The sequence below is a fragment of the Mus caroli genome, unplaced genomic scaffold (assembly GCF_978045245.1).
Source record: "Mus caroli unplaced genomic scaffold, Mus_caroli_1 scaffold_20, whole genome shotgun sequence".
Lineage (NCBI taxonomy): Eukaryota > Metazoa > Chordata > Mammalia > Rodentia > Muridae > Mus > Mus caroli.
This window is the reverse complement of record NW_028227275.1, coordinates 13357094-13385015: the sequence shown is the minus strand read 5'-3', so window position 1 is coordinate 13385015 and position 27922 is coordinate 13357094. Positions and strand designations below refer to the sequence as shown.

At 51.4% G+C, this 27922-nt stretch overlaps 1 protein-coding gene across 2 annotated transcripts; it reads right to left on the bottom strand.

The window, feature by feature from the left end:
• Positions 1-3216: 3216 nt before the first annotated feature.
• On the bottom strand, positions 3217-27211 carry Itprip (inositol 1,4,5-trisphosphate receptor interacting protein). 2 transcript variants are annotated; one of them, XM_021151823.3, is made up of 2 exons: positions 27056-27211; positions 3217-6814 (listed from the first exon to the last, which is right to left on the bottom strand). In XM_021151823.3, the coding sequence occupies exon 2, from the start codon at positions 6796-6798 to the stop codon at positions 5128-5130; it is 1671 nt and encodes a 556-aa protein (XP_021007482.1). In that variant the 5' UTR covers positions 6799-6814; positions 27056-27211; the 3' UTR covers positions 3217-5127. The 2 variants fall into 2 exon arrangements, with proteins under 2 accessions (XP_021007482.1, XP_021007481.1); XM_021151822.3 differs by lacking the exon at positions 27056-27211 and adding an exon at positions 22305-22560.
• Between the last annotated feature and the right edge of the window lie 711 nt (positions 27212-27922).

Genomic DNA, 27922 nt, shown 5'->3' with positions numbered 1-27922 from the left:
GGCATTGGGACCTCTGAAACCTGTGACATCACATAGGCAGATCCTGCAGACCTGTTACCAACACAACAGGCACCATATTCCCAGAATCCACTTGGCTCACCTCCCACCACTACCTGCATTATGTCATTTTCCATATATATATATATATATATATATATATATATATATATATATATATATATATGGGGTATGTCCCTTCCTCTCTCTCTCTCTCTCTTTCCCCCTTCTCTTTCTGCTGCCACCTTCCCCCCTCCCAATAAACCTCTTATGCGTGGAGCTGTTTTGACCCAGTACGCTGTGTTCAGATTCGAGCTGCCGCTATTTTAACACATCACACGTACTATGCATAATTCAGAGAGAGTTGGGAGGAGACACAAGAGACAATGTGAGTTATCGGTTTCTGGGGGGCATGGACTCAAGGGGTAGCATGAAAGCTTGTATGTTACTTGATTTGTCAGCTTAAAACGTTCATAATGGCACTGCTGTGTGTGCCTGTGTGCATGTGTGTATGCGTGCATGTGTGTCTGTGTAAACACTAGCTAAAAGAACAGCTATCTTTAGAAGGCACTGGGAAAAGTTGAGTCTAAAAATTTCCCTTTCTGGGCAGGGCAAAGCAGGGTGCAGAGAAAGGGGGACCAGAAAGCTTCAGGCACATATTTCCCCCGGGGAGTGGTTCTTGGCTCTGCCTGGGGCTCACTCCTGGCCAAACCAAACAGGCTCTCAGCTCTCCCAGGGGATGGAGACTAGACTGGACAACTTCTGAATCATGGCCTCTGAGAGCCTGGACATTCACTGACAGTGGGCGCAGCTGCGGCCAGCTTTGCTCTGGAGGCTGGCCACTTACCTCTCTCCTCTCACACCACACCGAACACACAATCCATTACTCTATAGCTGTAGATGAATCAGGTTCACTAAAATGTTGTGGACGCTTCACCACTGGTTACCCCGTGAAGTCAGATTTTACTTCCTATTAGCATTCAAGATGTTCACAGTTTGGCCTCACAGACCCTTCTCCATCTTAACCTTTCATGTCTCCGTATATACAAACACATACTTTCTTCCGGATCTGGGTGGACTCTTAACTGCAGAATAACCCCATGGGGCCCCAGTCAAGTCCACTTCGGGATTGATCTGGAGTCACTGGAGTTCACATCTGTGTGAGCAGAACAGGGTTGGATCACAGCAGGGGCTGCTGTAGTGTGGCTGCTCACCCACCTCCAAGTTTCTCCAAGGTCTTCCCTAACCACCCTGGGTATCCGTGGTTCTTGGATTTCTCAGCTGGGAAATCAGACAGGGTGTGGATTCTTTGATGTAGTGAGGTCACTGAAGCCTGCAGTGGAACGCAGGAGACTGTTCCCTGTGACATGATGGTGAGGGCTACACAGGGGTGTGCTGGACCCAGCAGCACTGGGTTTCAGTCTTTGGGGGTATGTACTATCACACCCAGTTAATGTGGTGTTGGGGATCAAACCCGAGGCTTCACGCATGCTAGGCAGGTCTTCTAATACCTGAGCCACCCCCACAGGCCCCTCCAGGCTTTTTGGGTGTGCATTTCATAGAATTTGGAAGGTCACCTTGCACTTCCCTCCCAAGGTCCTATTCACTTCTGTCTTGAGCAGTGCCTCCTAGGCATCAGGCTCCCAGTAAGTGCTCTCAGATCTGTACCAATATGCCAGGAATCAGTGCCTCCCAGCCACCTGCTGCCCTGCCCACTTGTGAGACTAGCTGTGCTCAGGGAAAAACTGTGGTATAGCTGGCACCACACCGACCATATTGACTAGATCAGCCTCCCTCAGGCCTGTATTTCAAGAAGGCAGCCCATTGGGGTTTTTTTTTGAAAGGAAGTAAGGATTTCCTCAAGTGTACCACCTGAGGGAATGCTTAGAGCTTTACCTGGTCACTCCAGATTGGATTCGGCGCACCATGCAGGTTCAAGGCAACCAGCCAAGCTCTCTACGTGATTTGGGAGGCCACTTGGATAATGAATCAACATGCTAGCTCTTTCCAGGGAACTAGAGTTTGGGTGGTGTTGCCAGTCCACACCTGCCAAAGGTTCTTGCTTTGGAAGACTTGCATGTCTTAAGAAGTTAAGTCTAGTGAGAGAACTCCAAATTAGGGGTCCTTAAAGGAGATCAAGATGTTTCTAACTGGACTCTGGTTAGTTCTCTCAAAGGTGAGCGTAAGAGCCTCAGCCTGGCTCTTACCTGGAGCAAAGCAGTGTACTCCCACAAGCCATCCTCGACAGATGTCAAACATAGCCATCCGATCTGGAATCTAGAGCCTTCTAGGTGGTGAGCTATACAAACCTCTTTCCTTCTTTAGTAGTTCGTTTCTCACGGTAATGAAAGCTTCCTAGTGCAGAGGGTGTGTGTATGTGTAGGCCATAGGACAACATCCAAGTCTCTCTTTGGGAATGGTCTACCTTGTTTTGGAGACAGGACATCTTATGGGTCAGTGAGGTGAGGAAGCTCCGGGGGTTTATCTGTCTGTCTGTCTGTGTCTGTCTGTCTGTCTGAGATTATAAGCGCTCATTACCACGTTGGCTATTCATGTGTGCTCTGGGGATTAAATTCAGATTCCTGTATTTGTGTGGCAGGTGCCTTACTAAGCCATCTCCCCAGGCCCTGGCCTGGACTTTTGAGGACATAGTACTCTCCCCTAACACAGACAAGTTCATATCCCTATGTAGCTTATCCTTACTAACAGGTACAGCAAACGTGGTCCTGAGACCAACAGCAGATCGAGTGGGGGAGATGCCAGTGCTGTCCAGCATCTTTGGGAGGGGAGAGGAAGACCTTGGCGTAATGGGGTTGGGATAGGGGGTTGTCCTTTGTGGAAAGGTTCCATGTGTTCAGAGGACTGAGAGTTCCGGCTTCAAGACACTCTTCAAAAAACAAAGGCTCCTCATTTCTTCCAGGGCCTCGTGTCTTTGCACAGACCTGCTCTATGAAATAAGGCCTAGTTCTGGACTCTGCCCTGCAGCTGGCTTTCAAAGGCACTTTGGGGGACCCTGCAGGCAGTGCATGAGCTGCCTCAAAGGTAGGCATGTTCCAGTTTGTTATTTTAAGCAAATTTCCCAAAGGCATAAGAATAAAACAGTGGGGTGTGTGTGTGTGTGTGTGTGTGTAAGCCTTGCTTGCCTATAGGAAATCTACCCTGGTCCCCAGCTCTGCTCTAAAAGAGTCCCTGAAGTAAAAAGCAAACTCTACTCCTTACAAGAATTTAATTCTTCTTTTAATACAAACAAGGCAGCATGAACCCCTAAGAGCCTTGCTGCTTCCAAAGCAGCCCTGGTGTGGGACAGGCTCCTGTCCTGCCCGGTGCTCAGCAGACAAGGAGCCACTGATGTTCTGCCCATGGCCTTCCCCGTGATCTTTTCCAGGAAGCGAAGGGGAAGCTGAAGGAGGCCCAGGTTGGGTCTTGGCTTCTGGAGGTTGGTTCTTGGTTGCCGGGCTCTCCTGGAAGCACAGCCGGATATGAGTGAGCCAGGAAAGGCACAGGTGACAATGAGGACATCTGCCTCCCCTCTGGAAGGTACCTCTCCGGTGAGGCGGCTTAGGGCTGTTGACAGAGCTGCACCTTGAGTAGGCTCCATGACTGGGTGCTAGGGTGACACTTGGAGCTGCAGAGGGGCAGGACCACGCATGCTCAGTTTAACCCCCACCGCCGGTACTCAAGCATCCTATTGCCTCTGACTTCTGTGCACCCAGCAGATCCTCTCCACCACCACTTAACCTTGGTGGCAAAATCGTCTATCTTCTGGAGAGCTTTGAGAAAAACATGAGGCATGTGTGGGGTGAAGGGAAGCCTGATTTTGATGCCTGCACTTCTGGAAGGCTAGCAGGCCCTCTTCCTTACCGTTTCTTCTTTGGCCCACTGTAAAAGTTCCTAAGGAGATGTGGCGAAGAAATCCCAAACAGACAGTCAAGTGGAGAAGAAGCTGTTGGGTCCTGGAGTCCAGCCTCAGGCTCTGGCCTTGTCTGGGACCCACAGCGCTCCTTTGGTTAACCAGGCTACGCTTGAATGACTCATATAGATCCCCAGTGAGCCCAGCCTCTACCACTTTCTTCAAGTCTGGGTCAGCTACGAGGTCACCATGGCCTGTGCAGAAAAGACTGGAGGCACTGGGTGAGGCCCTCTTGGCATTAGGAACTGGGAGATGCTCGGGGTCTGAGGACCAGAGCTGGGTTTTCATAGCGCCTGTGGCTTATAAGCTCACCCTTCCCTATGACCAGGACCCCGAAGATGGGTTAGAGATATCCTAACCCTTGTCCCAGGGATCTCTAGCTTTCCTCAAAGTGGGTCGAAGTGTAATCCAGGCACTTGTCCCTGTGTCCTTCTGCCATACTGCTGGCTGGTAAGACCAGCAACGGAGAGAGGAGAGGGGCTTCTGGGCCAGTACCCAGTGTGGTAAATGGCACCCACTGTGATTGGGACCCGATACAAGGGTATAGGGGCAGGGGATGCACCTGAGTAAGATGTGTGCCTGAGAAACTGGCCAACTTTAGACACTCTACCACCAAGGCCCCACTCCTCTATAGTGGAGACATTAGCCACCGAGCCCTAGCCTTCTGGCAGGTTCTTTTAGCCAACTCAGCCACTGTGGGACCTCTATTACTGTGCACGATGAGGTTCCAAGGCTGTGAATTCCCACATCTGTCCCCATTCAAGATTCATCTGCAGATGGCTGGGGCCTGGAGTGCCTGGGGTGCAGTGCTGGGTCTCAGATCCCCAGCACCATCCTGGTAGCTCCTCTTTGCTATGGAACACAGAACGGACTATGCTACAGAAAGGACTGCATTCTAGTCAGTGCTTGCGCTCTCTCTAACTCAGTACCCTAGAGACTGTTCAGTCACTGTCTTGGCCGTTCATAGTGATCTAAAACTAAGCTACAAACGATTGGTACCCAAACCCAAACAATGGTTTTACCAACAAGCCCCCGTGGCGGAAAGGCAAACCAGTGTCTAGTTGTACCTCTTGTTTCCTTCACTCTGTAGGGCCTGGCTTCCTGGGAAACCGAGCCTCAGCTCCCTCTAGATCTACTGTGTTTCCTGTGTGAGGTCACAGGGCCCAGGAAGGTCGACACACGGGATGGCTCTCCCTCCTCAACCCCCATGTCTTATACTACTACGAGACGACAGCTTTTGGTGGTGGGCTGGCACGAACTGAAGGGACATGGAGGGAATACTCGCTAATGAGCGCCGGGGCATTCTTAAGCATTTCATAGAAGGAGTCCACTGTGTTCCGGTAAAGAGTCCGCTGCAGGACGAAGGGCCGGAAGAGATTGAGAGGCTCGGCTCTGCGCACAACCTCTGGGAGACCCAGAGTCTCAGGCACCTTGTGGTTGCCCATGAAGAAGTGATAGAGTTTCTTCTCCAGCAGGCTCCTCTCCAGGAAGCAGAAGAGGTCCTGCAGGCGTACATCCAGCTTGCTGGCCTTCCAGTCAGAGGCTTGCCGGGACAGCAGGAGATGGAGCAGGGCAGTCTTTAGGTGGTAGTCACTCAGCCCACTGGGACCCGTCAGACGGGTCTGCTTGGAGAGCAAGAAGGAGGCGATCTGCAAACAGCTGAGGTGGCAGGCACCCTCCGGCAAAGCCTTGCCTGTCATCCGAAGGAACTGTCGCTCATAGACAGCAAAGGACAGGAGCCAGTGAGCGCTGGAGGCTGGGCCTCCCCCGCAGGGCTCCTTGGGAAGTTGTAAGATGAAGTACAGGTCTGAGTCATTACACTGGATCACAGGAGTCAAGATGAAGGGCATGGACTTCCCGGAGCGGAACTTGATTTTGAGAGACCCTGGGGTGTCCAGCTCTCCAAAGGCAAGGTCAAACTCATACTTGTGAGCGATGCGATGCCACGCTCTGGTGAGGGCCATCTGGAACCACTTCATGACCTGCATGACATCGAGATAGGAGGACTCTCTGGAACACAGTAAGCCCTCCATCTCACTGCACCCGGCACTGCTTGGCCACGCCCCTCTATTCTTGCCGTAGAGGAGACACAACATATCCTCCTCAAGCTTAGCCTTGCCGCAGACACAGCCTAGAGGGTTCCCGTCAGCCAGAGTCACCTTGATCTGGCCATAGCCCTGACGTTCCAGGGGCGTTGAAAGGCTGGAGCACCAGAATTCTGGGTGGAAGCTGTAGGGCTCTGGGGGTATGAAGGGTATAAACAGGTGGCACCGTAGTGGCCTCTCCACTTGCCAGTTCTCATACATGCTGCCCACACCGATGAAGTCCTCCAATTCCATGTCAGTTTTCCCGTTGTAGGTGCTCCTCAGGGCTTCCAGCAGATCATCCACAAAACCTTCCACAAACTCCTGGGTGCGGGTGGCATCCCCCGTGGTGCTCCGGATACAGTGCTCGTAGAAGTGGTCCAGGGTGGCCCTGTTGGGCAGGGGAAGGCCCTGCAGCACCGTGCCCCCTAGTCCCGACAGCTCGTCCTCGTCTCCACCCAGGCACTCCGGGAAGGTGCCCTCCTGATGGTTCTGCCGCAACACCTCGATGATCAGGAAGAGGACCATGCAGAGTGTGGTCCAGAGGTCCCAGGCGGTGTGGGCCTCTAGCTGCTGCTGCTCCTCTTCCTCCACCTGCCGCAGAGCCTCCTTCTCGGCCTCCAGACGTGACACCTCCTCCTCCAGGCGCAGCTGCTCCAGGCGCAGCTTCTCCTGGTGCTCCTGCATCTTGCGTATGATCTCCTCCTCGTTCTCGGGAATGGTGGCATTCTCCCGTGGGAACAGCAGAGGGTGGTTAACGATGGCCGTCACCACGACCAGACAGACCCGGAAGAGTCCCATGGCCATAGCTGCAGTCTCTGTCCTAGGAACAGAGAAAGACACTGCTGGTCACACCTACGTTTCCTTCAAGGACCTTTTGCCCTGGATCCTTGAACTAGCCTCCGTCCCCAAGAGCTGGTGATGGTTCTGGCTCTCACACTCAGCCGCTAGCTGTCTCCAGTGACCATCTGCCGTGCTCCTGTTCACCCTTAGAGGAAGAACCAAGGCTTACATGTGTCCTAGACATTTCCTTCTGTCTGCCGGAACACTCTTTGACCCCAAGGGCCAACCTTCTATGCTCCCCATCCTTTGGCTAAGGTAGATATAAACAGCTCAAATCCAGAAGGGAGCATAGAGGCCAAACCCAAGACAACAAGACTATTCCACGCAGTTACAGTTACACCCACACCGATTGGTTCTGTGACGAATATATGAACAACCTGAGCCAATGGGAAGAAAGGTGTTCCTTGTTGCTAGGGCTGTCGATAACAGGGTAATATCTACAGTGTGGGTTGCTCTTTATCTTCGACCCAGGGGAACCTGCTGCTGACACAGGGGAAAGCACACCCCCACACCCAGATGTGTATGAAACCGTTGGTTCTGGTTTTTGCAATCAGACGAGTCAATAAAGATGCCCTTTCTGTTTAAGCTAAGCCAAGTTGTTCTTCAGCCACCAGAGCTATGAGGCCCCAAATGCTGCTTTCTGCCTCCACTGGTTTTTGTTTAGCGGATGTACCTTCCTGCAATAAAACCTGGCGATTAAGAAGGGCAGGTTCCCAGGTGGTCCTGCCACTGGGTATTGACGCTGTGTGATGCTGAGTGTGTTAACTCACCTCTCTGAGCCTAGGTTTCTTGGTTTAGACAAAGAAGATAATACTGTCCCCGCAGGGCCACTGGACTGATGTCACCCCACCCACTAATCTTATCAAAGCATTTGAACTCTGAACCTGACCTCTCAACAGTTTCTCTAAAACATTGAGATTTTAGGACTTAAATAATTTGGGGATACAGAAGTGGAGGCTCACAGCCATCCATTGGACGGAGCACAGGGTCCCTAATGAAGGAGCTAGAGAAAGGACACAAGGAGCTGAAGGGGTTTGCAGCTTCATAGGAGGAACAACAATATGAACTAACCAGTACTCCCAGAGCTCCCAGACCAAAGAGTACACATGGTGGGATTCATGGCTCCAGCTGCACATGTAGCTGAGGATGGTCTTGTCAGACATCAGTGGGAGGAGAGGTCCTTGGTCCTGTGAAGGTTCTATACTCCAGTATATGGGACTGCCCAGGCCAGGAATCAGGAGTGGGTAGGTTGGTGAGAAGGGGGAGGAGAGGATAGGGGGGTTTTCGGAGGGGAAACTAGGAAAGAGGATACCATTTGAAATGTAAATAAAGAAAATTTCTAATAAAAAATTTTTTAAAAAATGCTAAAAAAAAAGTAATTTTGGGAAGAAAAGCTAAATTCTCAATCTTTGCAACTCAGATTGTGATATACGGAGCACTGGCCGGGATGGAGCTGAGGCTGACACATGTAGGGGACGGAGGCAGGAGGATTGCCGTGGACTCAAGGTTAGCCTGGCCCACACAACGAGGCTACCAGAGAACAAGATAGGGGCCCGGGAGAGGGCTTAGCAGGTAAGGGCAGTCGTTGTTCTTGCAGAGAACCAGGGTGGGTTTGGTTCCTAGCACTGTTACCACCCAGCTCACAGTTACCACCTGTCCTCTGGCTCCAGGGAGTTGATACCCTCCTCCGTTCTGCAAGGACATAGACAGGCAGACAGACAGACAGACACACACACACACACAGACACAGACAACACAGACACACAGACACACACACACACAGATAAAAAAACAAACGTACAAAAAACTAAATGCAGAATTGCAGTCCCACTCCTGACCTCCGTCAGAATCTGTATTTTAAAATCATCCTGAAGGGGTTAGAGTTGGAGAGGTGGCCCGGTGGTGAAGAGCAGTGGTTCCTTATTTCAAGAGCTGATGTTTGATGAACCCACGGGGGTCACTCTTGACTGTCTGACTCCTGTTCCAGGGGGATCTGACGCCCTCTTCTGGTCTCCATGAGCACTGCATGCTTGTGGTATGCATGATAAGACAAAGTATACGCAGCCTTCAGCGTTTGGGCACCACAGGGAGGACAAGGATGAGAGGCACTGCTGTATTAGTAACCTTACCCGTCCTCTCTCATCTCTCAGCAGGAGCCTTGGCAATGAACTGTCTACCCCTTTCCATACCTGCCCGGTCCCTTTCCTTCCAGGGACCTCTGATCTTGAGACTGTTGGACAGCAAAGAGAAGAACCCAAAGGGCTTCGCCTACCCTCCTGGGGTGAGCCAACACTGACTGACAGGAATTCCCAGGCTCTTTGGCTAGAGTTCCCTGATCTTGAGCTTGTATGAAAAAATTCTTACTCTTGCGGTATTTGGGGGATAGGGGTTTATCAGCATGTGGGATTCTCCAGCAAGGGGAAGATACACACTCGTAGCCTATGCTGACTGCTTTCCAGGGCAAGCTACTGTTCAAATGTGACTCAGACAGCTCCACCCCTACACGCAGTTGAAGTCGCTAGTCAGCAGGATCCAAAGGGGCTGGGAAGGGAGACCTAGCCCCAGGGAAGGAAGAGGCAAGTTCAGGCTCAGCTCTGAAGAACTCACAGGTTTCTAGACGCAGGAAGCAAGGGATAAGAGAAAGTACAGACGTCAGACTAGTAGAGGGTAGGATGGGGGCTGGGGTGGTGGTGGTGTCCGAGGGCAGCCTCCCACTCCTGAGCTGGGAAAAGCATGCTAGGTAATTGCAGAAACAGTGTGGTCATATTGTCCTCAACACAGAAACAGTTGAGGATGACCAACCCAGACGGCCCGAGGACAGAACTCTGGTTGGTTCATGCTCGCTCATGGCTCAGGGCTTTAAATGGAGTACCAGCAGCCAGCTAGCTAGGTGACTGTAGGAGGTTCCAAGGCAGTGGCCTTTGAGCACCGCTGAACCCATGCAATTCCCATCATAGGAAGGAATCAGTTTCTGTATCAACTGAGGAGGGAGAACATACCATCAGTAGAGGAGTGTGGCTAACACTAATTCCCAGACTGGAGGGTTCTCTTCCCCATCATACAAGAGCTTTAGCTAGGCCACCCAAGCAAAGCCTCGTGCCTGCAAGAGGATGCCCCACTCTCCAGTCTCCTTGTTCAGGAGTTAAGAGCACTTGGAAGAGACAGACTTGTTAGGAAAAGCATGGGCACCTTGGACAAATGACTCTGCTTTTCCAACCCCGTCTCCACATCTGTCAAACGAGAAGAGAGGTTCCTGGTGTCGTTCGCTTGAATAAGGAGAGATTCCTTAGAGCCCTAGTGCAGTCCTGGCCACTGATCAACTGCTCTTATCAAAGAGTAGTGGTGACAGGTGAGAATAGACACGTGTCCCTGCCTGCAGGGGGCTCTGGAAGGGCACAGGCAGCACCCATGAGGGTTACAGACGAATTTTGTCAGAAATACCAGGCAAACAGCACAGCAAACACAAAGGCATCCAAGCGGACCCCGGCCTTGAGCAAAGCTCTAGCCCCAGCAGGGCAGTGTGACCTCAGGTGGCCCACTCACTTCCTCTAGGGCTCCTATCCTCATCTGAGGAGGTCAGAGCAGCCCTCCCTTTGCAAGGATGCTGAGGTCAAGTGCATATCGGTGCTTGGTAAGTGCCTGGCACAGACGGAGCAGGCGTCCCACAGGTAGGAGCCTCCACAGGCCTGTGTTCTCACCAGCCAAGCGGTCCTGCCCAAGTCTCAGGGTGTGGAGGAATGCACACTGGGAAATGCTTTGGCAGCAGAAAGCACTCCACTGCTACTGCTGTTCCTTGGCACAGGGCTCCTTCCACCCTGTCCCTTCCCCACCGCCAGCAAATGGGGAGAATCCTTCAGAGCCCGGACCTTCCTGCGAGTGGGGAGGCTCTCTGCTGACTCAGTTCCCACTCATCCATCACCTCCTGCCCAGGGATCCTAACCCAGCTGTCATTCCTTCCCATGCTAACCCCCATGTATGCTGTAGAGCCCTGGGGACGGCGTAGGAGAGCCAGGCCACGATACTGATTAGGTTGTAGCCATTCTGTGCCTACCACCCAGAGCTGCAATTGAAGTCTCTACTCTTCTGCCTCCCAAACCAGTTAATAGGGACCCCTGCCCTGAAGGTCCTGGAGAAAGAGGCGGGGAGGATTTTGTGTTCTGATGTGAAGCTCTTGGAAACCAAAATTGTACACACATGCGTGCACACTTACACGTGCAAACACCCTTCCCCAAAGGGTGTCATCGCCCCATTCCAAGGATGTCTGCCTCTGCTGGCTCCAAAGCTGTCAGCTTTGAGACTGACCCACACCTGTGGCTTGTGACATCTGTTGGCAGGCCTTGGCTTCGGGAATAAACCTGGGTTATTTAGCGGGCTTTTGCCTGCTTGCCAGGAAGCAGACAGGAAGCCTGCTAAATTCCTCTCCACCCCAGCCTAGCCCACAGGGAGAGTGGCTCAAATAGCTAAGTTTAGCCTGGCAAAAGGCCAGGTCTTGGAGTACAGAGGCTGGAGAAAGACGGTGACCTCTGGATGTCTGGGTGAATGTAGTGGCCAGGACAGGTACTCTACCAGGCTCTCTCTGTAGGGTTAGCCAGAAGCCCAAGGCCCTAGAGGAGAACCAAGAGGTGGCTATTTACTGGGGTCCCTTACTTCTGTCCTCTGGAGCATTCATACAATGGCTCTGGTGAACAAATCCTACTGGACATAGCTCCTGTCTGTCGAGCCCTCACTAGGCTGTGCTCAGCACTGTCCACAGTGACTACCATGGCCTTCCAAAAGGTGGCTATGATCCCTGTTTCACAGATGGCTTAGTCAAAGCTCAAAGGACTTTCTAGTCACGTGACACTAGAGGTCAGAGCTAGCCGGAATTCCGGCTGCTCTGCCTGCATCTGCCTGTAAAGCAAGGCTTTCCCACGGTACAGGTGTGACAAAGCACCTGAGTGTTGGGAGAGAGCTGGGCGCTCAGGATCCTCAATGATGGGCGAGACTCCATCCCCAATGGGAAAGCCTTACAGTCCTCATGGGAGTCAGAGAGCCACAAAGCATGCTGTCACCGGGGCACAAGAGACCAGTGAACTATAGCCATGAAAACACATAGAGAAGCCTTATCCCTGTCCTTTGAAGCTCCCTCCCCATATTGGTGGTGGTGGTGGTGGGGTTAGGTCCCTGGCTCTAGATTAACTCCCTTCCCTTCTTCCAGAGAATTCTGCAACAAGCCCGGGCCCTTGTCTTTCTGCCCCGTCACCGATCCTACTGCCACCTGGGGTTGGATGGATGACTCTAATCTTAGCCACTGAAGGATCTCAGGCCATTTGTCGGTAACTGAGTACCTCCCTCTGGGATTGTGACTCTGCAAGGCTCCCAGGAGCAGCACCACCTGGGGACTTGCTGGACAGATGCATTTTCAGTGCCTGCCGATCAGGAATGCCAGGGGACAGACCAGCACCCCGTGTTTATAGCAAACTTCCCTGGTGGTTCTTGGACCTCCAACCCCCACCCTCAAGTCTGAGGAGCACCCATTCCAAAGCCAGGTGTCCTCTGGGGAGAAGGAAGGTGGGGCTCCCGCAGTGTCACAGCTGGATTTTGGAGCTTGCCAAGGTCTCCAGCCTGTCAGATGTAATTAGCTCGGCTAATTAATTACAATAGCAGCCACAGTCCTGGAGAGGCAGTCTAGCCAAGAGGAACATCTGATGGCTTTCTCACTGAGTGGAGTGAAGGAGGTGGATGCTGGTAGACTGGGGGAGGGGGATTACTTGGGTTTCCCTCCCGCCCTTCCCCGAACCCCCTGCACTGTCTAAGTTCTAGACCCTTCAAGAGAGGAATCAAAAAGAGCAGACTATCCTAACCGTGTTGAACCCTACTGTGTGCCTAGTCACTGAGTTTCCAATTCCAGCTGATAGGGCTCACAGCTGCGTGAGGGAAATAAAGCCAATACAAAGAAAGTCAGAAATTAGAGTTGTACTCATCTAAGCCCCATTTTACAGATTTGTAAACTGAAGCCCAAAGAGGAGATAGGTTGGACCTGGAAGGTGATGTAGAGGGGGGCTGAGGTAGAATGGGAGTTCTCTCTGGGCCAGATGTCTAATAGGAATTTCAGTGCAGAAGAATAGCAAAAGATGTTTTCAATCGAGGCAAGGGTGGCCCATGGCCTTTAATCCCAGCAATCGGGAGGCAGAGGCAGTTCAGGTGGATCTCTGAGTTCGAGGCTGCCTGGTCTACAGAACAAGTTGGCTACACAGAGAAATCCTATCTCTAAAAACTAAAAGAAAGAAAGAAAGGAAGGAAGATATTTTCATTATTAAGAGTTCCTTCATGTCAGTTAAGACACTAAGCACTCTGCAAGTGTTATCCCATGCCAGGCACAAGGCTTGGCCTTTGTATGTTGCCTACCCATGCCAGGCAGCGCTTAGCACCCTGCATGTGCTGGTTTAGCTTTAGAACATGATGTTGGCAGCCATATTATTACTGTCTTACAGAAGGGGCCGACGGTCACAGATGGCCAGGCAGCGCTTAGCACCCTGCATGTGCTGGTTTAGCTTTAGAACATGATGTTGGCAGCCATATTATTACTGTCTTACAGAAGGGGCCGACGGTCACAGATGGTCTGCAGCATAAGTGAGCGTCTCCGCAGCTGAGCCTGGCCTCTCTCTGCCCTCTCTCCAGTCCTCCGGAGGTTGAGGGGGAACTGAGCGAGTGGGTCCATTACGTCCTGCTGCCTGGGGGCAGGCACCTCCTGGCCACCCGTGGCTGTGGCAGTTGACCATATCAACAGGATGACTCTCTCTCACACATCCCAGACCCGGGAGAATCAGAACCGCATCATGAAGGCTCGGTTGACTGCAGAGCCCATTTTGGCCTCTGTCTTGGTTTGGGGTCTTGGAATCCAAGGAGGGGGTAGCCTGCCCTGTAGAGACCCCCCCCCCCCAATATCCCAGCTTTCTTTCTATATCTCTAACCGCACACTTTCTTTAAGGGTGTGGAGCCGACTAGCTTCCCCTGGGAGCAGGCCAACCACATCACCCCTTCTGAGAATGGCTGCAAGCTTGGACCACTGCCCTGCCCTCCACTATATCAGCCTAGCCACTGGTTCTGCTTTCTCAGCCACAAGTCCAGCCAGCACAGCAAATCAAGCATCCTCCTGCAGCTTCCAAGGCCCCCTACATGGGCTGGATACCACACAGCCCCCAGCTTGTCAGGGAGAGCTGACTTAGCCTGTGCTGGGAGATACTCATGGCAGATGCAGATGTGGCAGTCATCTGCCTCTGCCAGACTTGACTGTGAGCTAACTCAGGGCCCAGCACTAGGGCTCAGTCACCTCAGCTCAGTGTACACTGCCTGCCATGAGACCACCCACTAACATTTTAGAACATGGGGGAGGAGAAAGGCCTGATAAAGCTGGCCCTTGTCCAAGCAAGGGCCAGGGGAGATGCAAGGTACTACACTATTGTAGCATCTCTGGCTGGACCTTTCTTCATCTGTACCCACACAGGGATGGGGCTGGACATCACTGTTGGAGGCTGGGCCATGGCAGTCCTCCTCAAAAGAGGGGGAGGGGCAGACAAAGAAAGGAAGTAAAGAAAGAGGAAGGAAGAAGACCAACCAGAGCAATTGAGAAAGTGGGCAGAAAGGGTGTGGTCCGCCCCCCCCCCCCATTTACCCAGAATCCTTGTGGCCCCGGCCTTCTCTACTGTCTGCCTCTCCCGCTCCGTTCTTTCCTTTCTTGCTTTCCAGTTGCTCTCCCTGGAGCAGTGGTGGTGAAGCCAAGGTTGTTGGAGGAGACAAGAGAGGACACCAGGGGTAAACAAGCCAGGCTGACATGGAGGACGGAGTAGTGGGGGCATTGGCCATTTGGATGACATATGCGTTACCTGCAGGCAATGGCCCGAAGTACACATTCTGTGACTTCAGAATGGCCAAAGAAGTCAATCATTGAGATTTTTTTTATCAGAGTCCTCCAAGTTTAAAGTACTGGTTACTTTAATAAAATAAAATAAAATAAAATAACAAAAACAAAAAAACAAAAAAACCCTCCTGAATCCAATCAGATAGTTCAATGGTTCACTAGGGCCTGTGCACCCATCTGCAACTCCTCGGCACCGGTGCTGGGCTTCTTTGCTGCTCTCTACCTCACTTTGCTAGGAAGCATTCCTTTAGGCTCCTGCCTCCAAACCCATCAGCAACTACTTGGCATAACTACTGACTACTTCCCCCGGCTAGGCCCAACCCCTGCCCCACAACCCAGTCCCGATCACTCTAATATCTCCTACTCAGCCTAGCAGCCACCCTGTCATCCTGACAGCATTTGAGGGATGACTGTGTGTCAGGCCTGTGGTGCCGAGGCTTGACCTAGATGCTCTCTTTCACACAGCTTCTCCAGGGATTCGAAGAGTCTGCAGTCTCAAGGGTATATACTAACGGAGGGTATGGTACAAAAGGTTTGTGGTTCCCAAAGACCAGAGAAATCCCTGTATGTAAGCTGGAGGACACCTAGATTGACTGAGCAGATCACCAAGGAGCTAGTGGGAAGTGCCTACTGGGTCGGTGGTGATCCCTTGGATGTCGTAGGCTATGTTGCCCACATGAGGATGCTGGGCTGGACCCAAAGGAGATACCAGGTCACATCTCCAAAAGCGATCTTCTAAGAGGGAGGGGCTTCAAGGAAACCACCAGGATGCAGATCCTCTTGTCTGAACTGGGGTCATAAGAGTGGCCAGGGCCATCAAGGGACAGGAAGGACAGGGGCCTGGACACTGCGGACCTTGGCAGGAGGGTTCCATCCTTCCTGCTGGTCAGTGTATCCACATTAAGCATGGCAGGGAAATCGTTACTCTTCGAGGAAGGACAAGGTGTGCCTCTGAGGACATGGGGCATAGGGAGTCACACATAACTAACTCTTAGGAACAGACAGACAGACAGAGGATGGGGTCGGGGCAGGAGGAAGGACGGCATCCCTGAGCCCTGACCACACCCTCTTCCCTTCCATTTATTACCGTTAGGTCACCTGGAATCCAGCAATCACCCTGTGGACCGAATGACAGCCTTCAAGAAGATGTGACTCTACCAGAACCCTGAAGCGATCTTCCTTGGGACAAAGGGATTTTGCAGATGTGTTAAGATGGAGGAGTTTGAGATGAGATCCTGGATCCATGAGAGACAGAAAGGATAAGATGGAGGAAAAAGCAACGGGAGACAGACACATTTAGATGGGAGATGATATGTCAATTAAGGGACATCTGAGCTGGGAGAAAGAAGGAAGAGTCCTTCTAGAATAGGTAATTGTATGGCTCTGAGGATGCCCTGTTACAACACCCGCAGGACACGGGTGCAAGTCTCAACAAGAAAGTAGCCTCCTCTCCCCCAGCAAACACTCCCCAGCCATCTCTGCTCTGACCTTAGGTTTGCACCCATGGCATGTGAGACAGCACAGACTTTTAGGGTGAGGTGCTCTGTGCTCTCCCCAGTACCCTGCTTCTCTACTTCCTGCTTCTCCAATCCTGAAGTTCTCCCCCCCACTTCAACGGAGTCCTCTTTCCACTCCATGAGATCAAAGCTTTAGGTGCTATGTTCAGAGCCTGGCCTCAGCCAGACTCAGGGACCCCTTGCTTCCCTCTTTGCCTTGCTAGGTCACCTCAGATCATCCTCTGTCCTCTCTACCTCCTGCACGTCTCACGCTCCGTCTCACGCTCCGTGCCTCAGGTTCTGTAAGCTAAAGGTCTACCCAATGACTTCTATAAGCTCCTCCCACAAACCATTTCAAGGAGCCTTCTGGATTCCTCTGACTGTTGGGTTAATTCCTTCTTATGTGAAGGGAAAGAACAAGGGAAGGGGACTATACGTATTTACCAAGGCTCTGAATGCAGGCAAGCGTCTGGTGCCTTTGTAGGTGGGGCACCTCATAGGTGTGTCTGACATGCAACAGGCACACCCACGTGTGGGTTCCCTGGGCCTCTAACCTGAGTGTTTTATCCCACAATGCAGCCCCGGGGGAGAGCGTCCTCAGCCTTACCTCACAGGTGGGAAGCCAGAGTGCTCACGTTGAACAGTCTGCTTGAGGTCATTCAAGCTCCAGGCTCACACTTGTGCGCATCCCTCCCTCTGGCCTCATCAGGCAGCTGCATTTCTTAACGGTTAGGCTTCTCCAGGGCCAGGGGAGGGAGGGGCTTCTTTGCCACCACGGTTCTCTAAAGTTCCTGACATGGATTTGCCCACAGTGCCCAAGACGCACAGCTTACACTTTCCAAGCAAGGCTGCACAGACTCAGACTCTCCTTTTTCACTGACTGCTCTCTCCACGAGTTTCCCAGAGGGCACAGTGGCGGGGGTGGGGTGGGGTGTGTGTGTGGGGGAGGAGTGGGGGTGGGGCTCCGTAGACCCCTGGGATTCCTCCACAAATTTCTAAAGCTGAAACTGGCACCGTGACTCCCAGCAATGAGCTGTTAGTTTACATCTCAGATTTGTACTGGGTTGGCTCAATACTCCAAGCAGAATCACACGCGCGCACACACACACACCCTCTCAAGATACCAGGTGGGAGGGGACTTGAGGCCAGGGCATGCCAGGGCTCCCACTTGCACCCTTTCTGCTTTTTCACCTTGAGGTTTTGTATATACCCTGCGTCCTAAGGCTCCCCGCTTGGTGGAGCAGGCAGAGCAGGCTGCAGGGTGAAAGCAGGATGCCCAAGCCAAGCAGAGTTGGCTGCTGGACGCGGAGAAAGGGAGAAAGCTTAAGCAGAACCAAGGAATAAACACAACGGAAAACAAAGCCCTCTCAGGCTCCTCCCCAGGCTCCCCCCTCCCCTTCCAGAGGAGCTGGGGGGGGTGGGGTGGGGATGGATAATTGCCGGTGCCCAACAGCTCAGTAGCCAGTTCTTTTTGATCCTAGCATGAGAACAAAAGTGAGCTCAGAAGACAGCCAGTCTGAATTCTCCAGCACCTCTAACCTCTGGGCCCAGAGGAAGACGTTCCATATCCTGGACATTTCTGCGGCCAAAGAAAAGCCCCTACCGTAAGGGCTTTTCCAGCCCACTCTCCTTAGGCTTAGGCAGTACCTGAAAGTAGTGTTTGGGCCCCAGATGGCTAGAGAGAGGAGGTGAGGAGGGAGAGGATGGGTGGAGAGAAAGGGATCTCTCTGCATGCTCGAACACACAGACACACAGACACAGACACACAGACACAGACACACACACACACACACACACACACACACACAGAGAGAGAGAGAGAGAGAGAGAGAGAGAGAGAGAGAGAGAGACAGAGACACGGGTGGGGTAGTCTATACCTACAAAGATCTCAAAGCCCTTTCATCGTCTTAAAGAGGAACAAAGAGGAGAAGGAGGCCAGCCCTGAGTTGTGGTCAGCTCCTTTGCCTGTGCCGAACCTCAGGTTCCTGTGCTGGGATGAAGGCTGAGCAGAAGGGCTGCCTGCCTGCCTGTCTGTCTGCCCTCCTATACCTGTTGGTCAGAGCTAACACATTCTCCTCTCTAGAGCACAGAGGACCTAATCAGTCCAGCTTGGAATAGTTATCAACATTACTCCTTGGATTATCTGTAACGGCACAGCCATATTTCCTATCAGTTACCCAAAGCAAAACAACAAGGGCAAGCAAAAATACCACATCATTTTCCAGCCACGGGGATGAGAAGGACGAAGTGGCTGTGTCTGATAATGTGTACTCTACTTGGGCCGTGCCTGGCATGCCATAAGGGTCCGGAGGAACACAATAAATGATGACTGGCCCATCAGCACCCAAGGATAGTGTCAGATTCAAATTCATAAGTTCACTCGCACAAATCTCTACCCCTCCCCCGAAGGCCACCTAGAAACAGTTCAAAGCTCTTCAGCTAGGAAGAGCTTTAATACTTTGTAGAAGCTTAGAGGGGCCTGTGTGTAATCAGAAGAACTGGATGAGGTCCTGGCTCTGCCATGCACAATGACACCATCACCTGTTCCTTGGCTTATAGCCAACTGGTGAGGTACTGCACAGTCATACTTGGTGTTGTGCTTCAGAAATGGCATCTGCGTTGTTCCTTTGGGACAGTGAATGCCCTCCTTCTTCAGAAGCCTGTGCACACTGTTATCTCTCCCTCCTCCTCCTCCTCCTCTTCCTCCTCCTCCTCTCCCCCTTCTTCTAAAGGTCATAGAAGGAGAGGAGGAAGTCTGATGATGTAGCAGTCTCACCGGCATCCTCCTCACTCCAGTGGGCCACCAGTACCACTGTGGCTCTCGAAATAGATTCTGAGCCGAGTACAGGCAGCAGCTGTGTTATGAATGCTCGCCGAACATGTGAATAGATAAGGGAATGGATGGAGTCTTGTTCTCAGGAGCAGACGTGTGCTGTTCTTAGAGTGGAGTGGGGAGTCCCGGTTTGGATTCACACCTAGACAGACTTTCTGGGAGGGGCCCTACACTCAGAGAAGCAAGGCTAACTGTGATGAGCAGCAAGGGCCAGCCAACGTGACTCAAACCCCTTTGCAGATGTAGCCCGGGAAACAGCTGTAAGTTCTTTTTGGTCTTGATAGGCCTTCACTTCAAGCCAGTGTTTACAAAGAAGAACTAAGAACGAGTCCCACCGAAAGTTTTATAAGGTCTTCACTACCTTATGCCCTTCAAGGAAGTCTTGTGGCTGTAGAAGGTAAACAGAGGAAGCTTACAGAGTTCGATAACGACTCAGTAAGGCAGAGTAAGCAAGTGTTTCTCCTGGAGAAACCTGGACAAGTTTCTGGCGTCGACGCACACTAGGAGGGCTTAGGAGCTGCAACCAAGGCATGATAACGGATGCTTAAGCTTCGTGCCGTGCGCTTTCTATGTATCGTTCTCAGGTTAAATCCTGGAGGAAGGCATTTGTATCCATCTGCAGGTAAGATTACAGAGGCACAGAGGAGTGAGGCCACTCGCCCAGTACGTCCGGGGAGGATATCAGTATCCCACGATGCTCTACTGCTCAGTAGCCTATCTGTGGAACACTGGATATGTGCTTCTGGAGGGAGTCCTTTGCTTTTATATATGGAGATGGAAAGACTGAATGAACTCACGAAGCGTCTTCTGAGAGAGACTGCATGACCTGTTAAGCCTTCTCACAGTCGACTAGGAAAAGCAATGGCGATCTTCTGACAGGGGCCGGGGATTGTATGTGTTGGGTTAAAGCAAAAGGAAGGAACAGGGCATGGGTGGTCAGGATGGAGGAGGGAGCCTGGTATCCTCTGCCTCCTCTCTTCTAGCCTGGGGTGCTGTCCTGCCTCCTCCTCCTCGGAGATCCAGAACAAAAGTCTCAGCAAACAAAGGACCTGTTCATGAACCTGAGGTAACACCCCTGACTGCTTCTATAGAAGAGGGCTATTGGAACAGGCTCCCGTGGGAACTGTGCTATGAGCTCATGGTTCTTTCAACAGGAAGGATCACGGTGCCGACAGCATTCATTCCTCTAGATTGCATGCTGCTGGTGGGGCACTCTTCTGCATCCACTTTGCGCATCCACAGTGGTAGCTCAGGGCAGCTCTGAAGTAGTGTTCCTCCTCCTGGGTAAGCCATGAATGGTCTTCACTCATGGGATGTCAATCTCTTGGTCAACATGGATTCCAGGGACTCCAATGGGAACATCTCAATATATATCCTACATGTTGTATATATCTTATGTATGTATATCCTACATGTTATATATATCTTATGTATGTATATCCTACATGTTGTATATATCTTATGTATGTATATCCTACATGTTGTATATATCCTATGTATGTATAGCCTACATGTTGTATTTATCTTATGTATGTATATCCTACATGTTGTATATATCTTATGTATGTATATCCTATATGTTGTATATATCTTATGTATGTATAGCCTACATGTTGTATATATCCTATTTATGTATATCCTACATGTTGTATATATCCTATGTATGTATACCCTACATGTTATATAGTAGTTGTTAGCATCATCATTAAACGGACAAGAAACCAGTTCCCTCTGCTCAGAGAGTAGGTAGGGGTTGAAGGTTCAGGCCTGGAATTGACCCGCCTCCCAGCTTCTCATTTTTGACCCTCAAGCTGTGGTATCCCATATGCTACTTTCTTAGTCTCTGGGCTGTGGAGTCTAGGCACAGATGCCTGAAGTGGAGAAAGAAAGGTCTGGGAGACCACAGATCTAGGTTGGAATCATGTCTTGGGGACATAGGGCAAGTCTCAGCCTGTTCCTTTTATCTAGAAATCTTAAGTGCCTTGAGGGGCTGTTGAGAGGAAGAGAAACAGATGTATGTGAAGGGTCGTGGGCGGGCTTTGCTGGGAACAGGTGTTCAGTGTGCAAAGTTGGGTGTTTTCTATAAAGATTATTCTGCTAGTAGGAATAAAAATAGTAAATAATAAAAGGTCTTGACAGGTGGTGTTTTTGTTTTTTGGGGGGAGGGGAACTGGTTTTCCAGGTAGAAGTGTGACCTTGCAAATGTCTACCCAGCTAAGGTTATTTTAATTTTCAGTTAGAACCATTAAAAAGGCTGCGTTCACGTAAAAATCGGGACTATTGCTTCAGCCACTGACCTGCTGGACGACGGGGAAGCATATGAAGTTCTGTCTACTTGTGCCAAACAGACTTGAATCAGGCCCTTTGAAGTTGAAAGGCCTTGGGTTCTGAGGCTCTTGCAGAGACAGATCCATCAGGTCATCTAGTTTCCCACATCTCTTTGGGAGAGCACCTCGCCCGCACCTGCATCTTTCATTGCTAGAGTTGGCTCATGGCAGCCCTTGCTTAGGAATTCTGTCTGAAGGGACAGCAGCAGGCATCACCTTAGATCATGAGGCCGAAGCCACAGGCCAGCAATTAAGGGTGTCAGAATTGCCATGAGTCCAGCGGGTACATAGTACTGTCCTCAGTGTGTCCCTTTGATGGGACACAGTGGGCAGCTGTGACTGCCTTCTCTACTACCGCTCCCAAATTACCAAGTATCTTAAAACAAAACAAAACAAAACAAAACCCTTAACTTCCAGTTAAGAGCTCCCAAAGATAAAAGGACGACTCCACGGGACTAATTTACCATGGGTAGGATCCCACAAGGCCAGTGAGAGAAGGGTGGTAAGTAACTGTCTGCCTCTTAGAGAATGGCTTGCACATTCCTTCCCTTCCCTGCCTTGGGTTATAAAGCTCCCTGAGGCTACTAAATCCCTAGCACAGTGCCTTGATTGTCATATTTACTTGATCAGTGAAAAACCCTTATAGTAAGGACATGGAGTAAGGACATGGGAAAATCATGTTTCTGGTGCTATTCCACCACATCAGATGATTCCACCCCCCTCCTTGAAGATTCAAGCTATGGAAGCAGTCAGTCTGCCTCAGAGAAGAAAGAGGATGGAGCAGTAATCACTGTGCCTTCCCCTTGGGACACACCTAAGGCCTCAAGACCCTCAACCAACTAGCTCAAGAGCCCAGACCACCAACTCAGCGCCCACCCATGGCCTGTCCTCTCTACAGCCCCTGGGAAACACACCTGTGGTAGTTATATCTTCTAGGGTCCTTTCCTGGAACATGCGACTTACAGTTGATGCTGGTATATGTCCTTCCTGTCTGCCTTAAGGTGGAGGTGTTACCTGGGCAACAGTAATGCCATCTGAGGGGCCTCCATTCCAATGATGTCACTGGGTGGGGCACATGGGCACAGAGAAGACATATTCTCTATGAGAAGATATCAGGGGGTTTAACCATTGAAGAGGACCCTAAAGGGCCTTGTGGACACTTTCAAGAGACCTTTTTGTCCTCTAGAGACTTCCCCATGATGATCTCCTGTCTGGGCAACTGCTGTGGGACAAGCTTGAAACTGGCTTTCCTTTGTTTTCTGTGCACCAGTTTTGTCCTCAGCTTCTGTCCCTATGGGACAGTCTGGGTCCCTGTGGCCTTGTTCTCCTCTGATTCCCTGCATCTAGGTCTCCCCTAGCATTAGCCTGATGGGAACTCAGAGGAAGTTTGAACTAGCCACACTATGGCCTGGACCAGGCACTGTGCTAAGTGCTTCTTCTTCTCCAACTCATGCCTGAGATGGGTTATTCTGATTTTACACATGAAACAGAGACTTGGAGTAGACAAGGCAGTGCTCAACCATTTGAGAATGCCCAATTACAGAGCAACAGAGCAGAGACTCAACTCCAGGCCTACCCAGTCTAAAGCCTATGCAGGTCACATCTTGATTCTGTGGCATCTGCTAATATGGCTCAGTGATTGTGAACCTAGAGTCGCCCCAGGTAGAGAAGAGAGAGAGAAAGAGGCCAGCTGGACAGGGCAGGTGGCCTGAGGCAGCAGACAGGGATACTGTCCTTGGTAGGCCTCCCTCACTTCTGGGCTTAATCAGGGGTTCTAAGTGGTCCCCCTTACTTTTCACTCCTGGGGCCTCAGTGCTGTCAGGACTGTGTTTCTTTGTCTTGTACTAGGTTTCATTGGCTCCCTGGGTCACCTGAGCATCTGATTGATTTGCATAGAGCAGAGAAAGAAGCCCTACAACCCTGAGATTGTATGATGTCCACATTATGCAAATATGTGTAACTGAGGGTTACTGCTTGCAAAACACTAAGCAAACAAGTAACACGGGGGTGGGGGGAAGCTGCATTATGAAAACATAAAAGGAGAAATTCTACCAGGAGGCCTCTTCTAAGGCACACGCAAGTAGAGCCTCTTAGTGGGCATGGCTATAAGCAGCCAAGGCCTGTGATAGGATGCACCCAGCTTAAAGGCAACCTGTTGGTTCCAAGCATCATGGATGGCTTATGCTTTAAAGTGTTCCTTCCCAGAGACTGAAGGAAAGGCCATATCGAGACCGCCCCTCCTGGGGATCCATCCCATATACAGACACCAAACCCAGACACTACTGTGGATGCCAACAAGTTCTTGCTGACAGGGGCCTGATATAGCTGTCTCCTGAGGGCTCTGCCAGAGCATGACAAATACAGAGGCGGATGCTCGCAGTCAACCATGGGACTGAGCACGGGGTCCCCAATGTAGGAGTTAGAGAAAAGACTGAAGGAGCTGAAGGGGTTTGCCACCCCATAAGAAGAACAACAATATCAACCAACCAGATGCCCCAGAGCTCCCAGGGACTAAACCACCAGCCAAGAGTACACATGGAGTGACCCATGGCTCCAGCTGTATATGTAGCAGAGGATGGCCTTGTTGGGCATCAATTGGAAGGGAGACCCTTGGTCCTGGGAAGGCTCGATGCCCCAGTGTAGGGGAATGCCAGGGCCAGGAAGCAGGAGTGGGTGGGTGGGGGAACACCCTCATTGAAGCAGGGGAAGGGGGATGGGGTAGGAGGTTCTGGAGGGGAAACTGGGCAAGGGGATAATATTTGAAATGTAAATAAAATATCCAATAAAAGAAAAAAAAAACAAAGGGCTCCTTCCAATTAAGTGCTGAGACAGATGGTATAGGAGCTGAGCAATCTTTGAGTTGGAGCGGAGAGAGGGAGTGTTAGAAATGGTTTCCTCCACCATACTGGGACAGACACATGCACATAAACAGGATTTCATGGGGACAGGAAGAGGACACAGAGGGGATGAAGGGTTTGGAAGAGCAAGTCAGCGTGTGTGTGATCTCTTTCATCTCCTACTTCTTGGGAAACTCCACCCTGCCAGTAGCTGTCACCTTTTCCCTCTGCACCACACCCAGGTGCCACTTACTCATCCCTGCCACTCCAGGATGCAAACTGGATCTGCCACCTCACACCTTGCACCACTCAGCAACCAAGAAGGTCATTTGATGCTTGGCCAAACCTCACATCAACCATCAAGGCTGGGCTTGCCTCTTTCCTGACTCCCTCCCTTCCACAGCTTGAAGAGTCTGCCATTCTTTTTAAAAATATTATTATTTTTAAAAATTTTTTATGTATATGGGTCTTTTGCTTGCATGTTTGTCTGGGTACCACTTGCATGTCTTAGGTCCTTGGATACCAGAAGAGGGTGTCTGTTTCCTGGACCTAGAGTTAGCTGAGGGTAAAGGAACCACTGGAAGTGTAGCCAGTGTTCTTAACTACCGAGCAAGCTCTCCAGCCCATGTTAAACTCTCAATAATTGACTGCTACGAATGATTGTTCAGTTAGTGTATTGCTCAAGACCAGGCTGCAGGAGCATGCATGACTGTCAGCTGCTTGGCGATGAGGTCCTTGTGTTATATGGCACCAAATAGCATCCTCTTGCTAAGAGTGGGGACCCTATTCTAATTCACACAGAGGACTGGTGGCCTCGGAGGCTACCGTCCGCTCTCAGCATCCTCAAAGTTCTATTACGACTGGATGAGGGCATCCAAGACAGACTGACATTCAGCACGAATCACATTTCGATTTTTTTGAAAGACTACTACAGCTTCGCAGGCTGCAGCACCCTCAGATCCTTACTGGGGGGGGGGTACCTCTCCCCTCCAAACATGGATACACAGAGGCATGTATAACCTCTGCTCACACTGGTGCAAGCACATTTCCCCTTGGGCTCCAATGGCTGTTCTCTACTGAGCTGCATCTCTGTTCTAACCAGGAACTCTGAGGCCAGACTGAGCAAGCCATTTCAATTCTTGGAACAGCTGACAGCCACACCTACGCCCCTGTGCAGCTCATCCCTGGGTTATATCTGCTGTAACCCTCCTTTCTCACCAGATGCACCTTCCTCACTGTCCACATAATCTCAGCCCATCTCCCCTGGACAGGTTTTAGTTTGCCAGCACTGTGCCCCTGACAAGTGGCTTTGAGAACTGGGCTAGTGTTCTCCGCTGGCCCAGCCTCACTCTTGTAGGCTGCAGAATGCCAGGTGCATACCGCTGACTCCATGGAGACAAAGCATGCTTTTGTCAAACAGGACTAAGTCTGACACTAACCCCAGAGGGTCCCAAAAGGGAAAACCATAAAACCAGGCCTCTTGCAGACAGTGAGCAATTATCTCCCAGAAGGTGTGGCACCTTCTTGCCCTCTGATTAAAAAGTTCACCCACACACCCTTTATGTTTCTCTCCTGGCCTGGAGAGCTAACAATTTTTGGGATGATGGCATCAGGTTAAAAGTTCAGGTCTCTGCCCCCTTTCAGAACCTTAAACTGCTGCGTCTCAGAAAATTACCCACTGAAAGGGAGATGTGTGAGCAGAGGGCTCCCCATCTTCCTCAGGGATCCAGGCAGAAAGTGAGTATAACCACCACGTGGTTACCCACAAGTGGAAAAATCTGAAGGCAGAATGCCTGGGGCAGCAGACATTCACACGGAATCAGCAAATAACGAAGGCCACTTAGGCATACCAGGCTGGCAGGCAGGCAGGAGGTGAATGACAGCGGCCTCTGTCACCCTTCTCACCCCTTCTCACCGCTGACCTGGACTAGTGGCCACACAAAGCTGTGTTGGGTTCAGCTGGCAGCCTCTCCCAAAACAGAACTAGTTTGTAAAAGAGAAGAAACCCGAAAGGCAACAGAAAGCCACCCGACATTGGCTTACATGGTACCAGTATCTGGCCTCTTCTGTTTTGGCAAGGGTGACCAGTCTCATACTAGGTAGAGGGGCAAAAGGCTAAACGTAGTTCTTCCCTGGTTCTGTCACTATTTCCCCATTTTGTACGGGGAATCGGCTAGGAACTTCTGAGTCCCTTCACCTGTCAGCCAGAATGAGGGAGGCTCAGAGTGGGCCTCGAGAATGGGGCATAGACTACAGCCCAAGAGAAAAACGTGCAGGGTCTACTTCACTAGGAGTCTTGAAAGAGGAAGTGGCAGGGGCTTCATCCGGCCTGAAGCAACCTCCTTGCGTCAAGACAAGCTATGAAGAAACTAACGTCATTCCCATTCCTTTCTCCCAGGACTGAGACTCGGCTACCCAACCCGGTTTAAGAAATGGAAGGTCCTGGCTCTAGGCACAAACCCGTGGCAAGGCTAGGGGCTAGGGGCTAGGGGCTAGGGGCTAGGGGCTAGGGGCTCCGAAGCAGAAGCCGCCTGCCTCTCAGATTGCTGAAGACACTGGGGGCTCCGTGGCGCAGACGAGGGCAGAGAGACCCCAGTGCATCACACCCGAAGAGTGATGAGGGAGATAATGCCCACTTCCTGGGCTTGCATTAAAAGAGTTCCTGGGGTAGGTCCTGGCCAGGGTTCCCGCAGACGTCACTCAGAGCTCCTGGTCACGATCTCCCACGCACATCTACCGGGATCCTCCGTCCCCTGAGCGCCCTTCATCCCACACACTCAGCTTGGGGGGGGGGGCAGCAAAGCCTCATAGTTAAGCCCCGCACTTACGTTCGGCCGCGGCCGCCGCAGGGATACCGAGTGGGCCTCGCTCCAAGCGCGGGTCGTGGTCCCGGGTCTGCAGGCTGCCGGGGATCCAGGGATGCGGGCGACTAGACCGCCGCGGCTCCCGCCTCCTGGACTCCTCCCGCCCAGCTCTACTGGGCAACAGAGTTACTCATTTCCGCGTTGTCACGGAAACTTTTTGCTCCTTATAAGAACAAAACACCCGCCTTTACTGGCGCCGGGCGGAGGTCCTTAAGGAGGACTGTGACGGTTGCCGGTATGGGACCCTGGACCCGCCTCAGAGACCATCCTCTGGGTCTCTCGGATGCTCCAGAGAGGGCAGCGGAATTGGAGAGCCACCTGACGAGAAGGATCTGGATGCCGGAGAGGAATAAGGAGGGAGACAAGGGACCCGGGAAGGACGTCCTTAAAATCAGGTCTAGGCTGCAGGATGTAAAGGGTTAAGGTGCTGCTAGTCAACTCGCATTTCTGTGGCGCGTTTTACAACCGGTGGAATTCCTGGGGCCACCTATTTTGTCCCTCGAGGAAAATATAAAACGAGACACAAGGCGAACCACTGTCCCTCTTGCGTTGTGAGTGGATTAAAACAGTTTGCTAAATTTTTTGGTTAATGGATACATTGTCTCTTGGCGGGAGACAGGCACAAAGGAGGAAGATGACCGGAGGCTGTTAGGGGGCGCTCTGTTTTCCAGTTGTCAATGTAGTATTGCTTTTAGAGCAGGAAGCGCTGGAACAGAGCATAGTAGAACTCATACTTTAAACAAAACTTTAATAGTATATCAACAACCTTCCCTTTGTGAAGTAGCACATTCCTACAACTGGTGGGAGGGGCTGGAAAGGGCTGGAATAAAT